Raw genomic sequence first — 2,601 nt, 5'->3', positions numbered from 1 at the left:
GATTTGGTGGGAGTCAACAGAAACCACTGGAAGGTAGTCTAGAGACTAATTGGTTTAACAACTCCTTACAATATAGAAGGGGAAACAGAATCAGAAAAGATATGCCTGCTTTGACGGCTAGACCCAGCTATCAATCCCTACTGTCAAAGAGCTAACAACCTATGAGGGACACAAGTCCAGATATGTGGAAAGTAATGGGACAATGAGGGGTGGTATTTCCAGAAGTATTTATGTAGGCAGAGAGAAAAGGAAAGGAGCCAAGTCAGGGCATAGCTAAAACAAAACACAGAGGTGGAACAGCTGACAATGAACCCGTGAGTAGAAGAGAGAAGATGGAAAGATTACGTTGTGGTGGAGATCCATGAACTCCCTGCTAAGGAGTTAGAATACAGCCATAAAGAGTGAAGAGTGGTTAACGAGCCAATCCCATTTTCAAAGACAACAGGTAAAATGTGGCAATGCTTTGGTGCCGTCAGACCAAGAGGAAGGCAGAACCTGTGGCTTCTAACGGGAACATCAAATGACCCCAAACCACTGCTGGGTTGGGGGAGGGAGTGTTTCTCCTGTATGGGGGTCTCCTCATGCTTCCTCCACTGCTTCTCCTTGGTTTCCTTATCTCCTTCCCTCAAGGACCTTCTCCCACCTTCTAAATGCCCTCTGGCAGGGGCAGAGGCTTAATCTGCTGATCCTTGTTATTTCTGGACAGAACGCCCTAATATGTTTTTTTTCTTTATTGATCTATAAGTCTGTGTTTTGAACAGAAAAGGCAGTGGTGACCTAATAGTTGAGAAAACAGGTTTTTAAATCAGACCTGGTTCAAATTGCTTAACCTCTCTATGCCTCAGTTTCTTAATCTGTAGAGTGAGGCATATAATTCTAGCTATCTCAAGGCAAACGCTGTTGCCAGTTTAGCTGTGAACTAAGCATGAGGGTAAGGGGTATTCTCTAATCTCACATGGCCAGAGACATTCTCACCAAATGATGTAGAAGGTCGCTGGCAGCCCCTACATGTCCATCAAACGGGAGATTAGAATGCCACGGCAGGGAGCAAGGAACTATATTTATATGGCAAAGCAACTCTTTGAGAAACTTAGTATCAAACAGAGTTGAGTGGGGGTAAGAGGAAATAAGAGATGTAGAGTACAATGCCATCTGTGTAAACTGAAACTCTGACACAAACAATTCTACATAGAATAAGGTAAGAGGGGATGGGATTGAGAAAAGTAAAGACAACAGTCTAGCCTTGACGTGATGTGAGGCATGTGAGTAAAAAGAAAAAAACAGGGACTCCCCGCCCTCTCCCCCCCAAAAAAAAACCAGCGCGGGGTCAAAGGTGCTTTCGGCCAGGGACCAGCTAGAACTTTCCCCTCAGAGTCAGCGGGACACAAAAGTCTGCCAGCAGGGGGCGGGGCAGACCGGTGGAGGAGGAGAGGCAAAAACCCTCTATGCTCCTTACCCCTCTTCACTGCGGCCTCGCACGAAGAGCGGGATTGGCTCCGCTGTCTCAGACCACCTTGTTATCTTGCCAGGATCCTTGGCCCAGGAGGGAGATCAGGCCTTTTAAAGCTCGGAAGTAGTGTGTTTGTGTGTGTGGGTGGATGGGTGGGGTGCTGGTGCCTAGTCCTACCCTGAGAGACTCCTCTCCTCTTCCTCACAACCCAGGCCACCGAATGGGGGGCTGAGAGGACCGATATTGACATAGAGTCCCACCCCAATTAGGGTCGAGGCGGCCAGTATGGTGATCACCCACTCTCGATCCTTAGGAGACTTGGGAAGCCTAGATTGGGATACAAGTGATTGGGGACCAAATCCTCAAACGCAGTGAGCGACCTGCCCTCCTCCTATTGGTCTGAGTCTTTCCATGTGCAGCGGTCGCGCTGGCCATGGCTTCGGCCCTGGCCTTAGTGCCAGGCGCTGGGTTCCGCGCTCCTCTGCCGGGTCCCGGCCCACCCCTCCGCCTCCTGGGTGCTCACCGGGACAGCGCACTCACCTTGGTCCCGGCCCGCCAGGGCGTGCACTTGGATCTCGGGGACCCCAGTCGCCCCGACCGAGGAGCAGCCGCGGGCCTGAAGGGGCCTCCAGGGCCGTGTTAGGCGCAGAATGCTGGTGAGGGCACGCTGCATTGGGGCGCAGGCTGTCTCTCGGGGCGCAGGCTGTCTCTCGGCTTCTGCACCACTTCCTCTTCCACTGAAAGCTCGCAGCTCGACCAAAAGGCTTTTGCAAATTGCTCCCCCTATGGGCCGAAAGGCCCTCGCTGCTCTCGGGGCCTTTTGGATACCAGAGGTCTTGGTAAGGGAAAGCTCAGCTCTTTTGTTGACTGTGTGACGTGGAGCAAGGCTATCGACCTCTCTAAGCGTCAGTTTAATCTGTAAAGTGGGGGTAATAATGGTGATTACTGGCAAAGATAAAGCCAGACGCTAAAGTATTGAGGACAGATTTAAATTGGTAATATGCTGTTGCAAAAGGGAAATTTCCAGCGTGAACTGAACTCAACTGGGCCCGGGGCCGGAGTTCATAAACCGGTTCAAGACCGAGTCCACCCCAGCCATCGAAAAAAGGATTTTAACATGGTACCAATCATTTAGGTTTAGGTTCTCTACG

At 50.7% G+C, this 2,601-nt stretch overlaps 2 protein-coding genes across 6 annotated transcripts in view; one reads left to right on the top strand and one right to left on the bottom strand.

The window, feature by feature from the left end:
- Positions 1 to 2,281, bottom strand: part of ECHDC2 (enoyl-CoA hydratase domain containing 2) — a 27,834-nt gene extending 25,553 nt beyond the window's left edge. For 2 of the 5 annotated variants that reach the window (XM_011370471.2, XM_011370472.2), the window contains exon 1: positions 1,991 to 2,275. In XM_011370471.2, coding sequence (XP_011368773.1) covers positions 1,991 to 2,123 — 133 coding nt within the window. In that variant the 5' untranslated portion in view covers positions 2,124 to 2,275. Of the gene's footprint in view, positions 1 to 1,990 lie in introns of all 5 variants that reach the window. The other 3 variants (XM_011370473.2, XM_011370468.2, XM_011370469.2) reach the window with 3 other exon arrangements.
- SCP2 (sterol carrier protein 2) overlaps positions 1,457 to 2,601 on the top strand; it is a 141,958-nt gene continuing 140,813 nt past the window's right edge. The window contains exon 1 of the mRNA XM_011370475.2: positions 1,457 to 1,573. The gene's annotated coding sequence lies outside the window, so the exon portion shown is untranslated. The remainder of the gene's footprint in view (positions 1,574 to 2,601) is intronic.

The sequence above is a fragment of the Pteropus vampyrus genome, unplaced genomic scaffold, assembly GCF_000151845.1.
Source record: "Pteropus vampyrus isolate Shadow unplaced genomic scaffold, Pvam_2.0 Scaffold170, whole genome shotgun sequence".
Classification (NCBI taxonomy): domain Eukaryota; kingdom Metazoa; phylum Chordata; class Mammalia; order Chiroptera; family Pteropodidae; genus Pteropus; species Pteropus vampyrus.
This window is presented reverse-complemented; position numbering and strand designations above follow the sequence as displayed.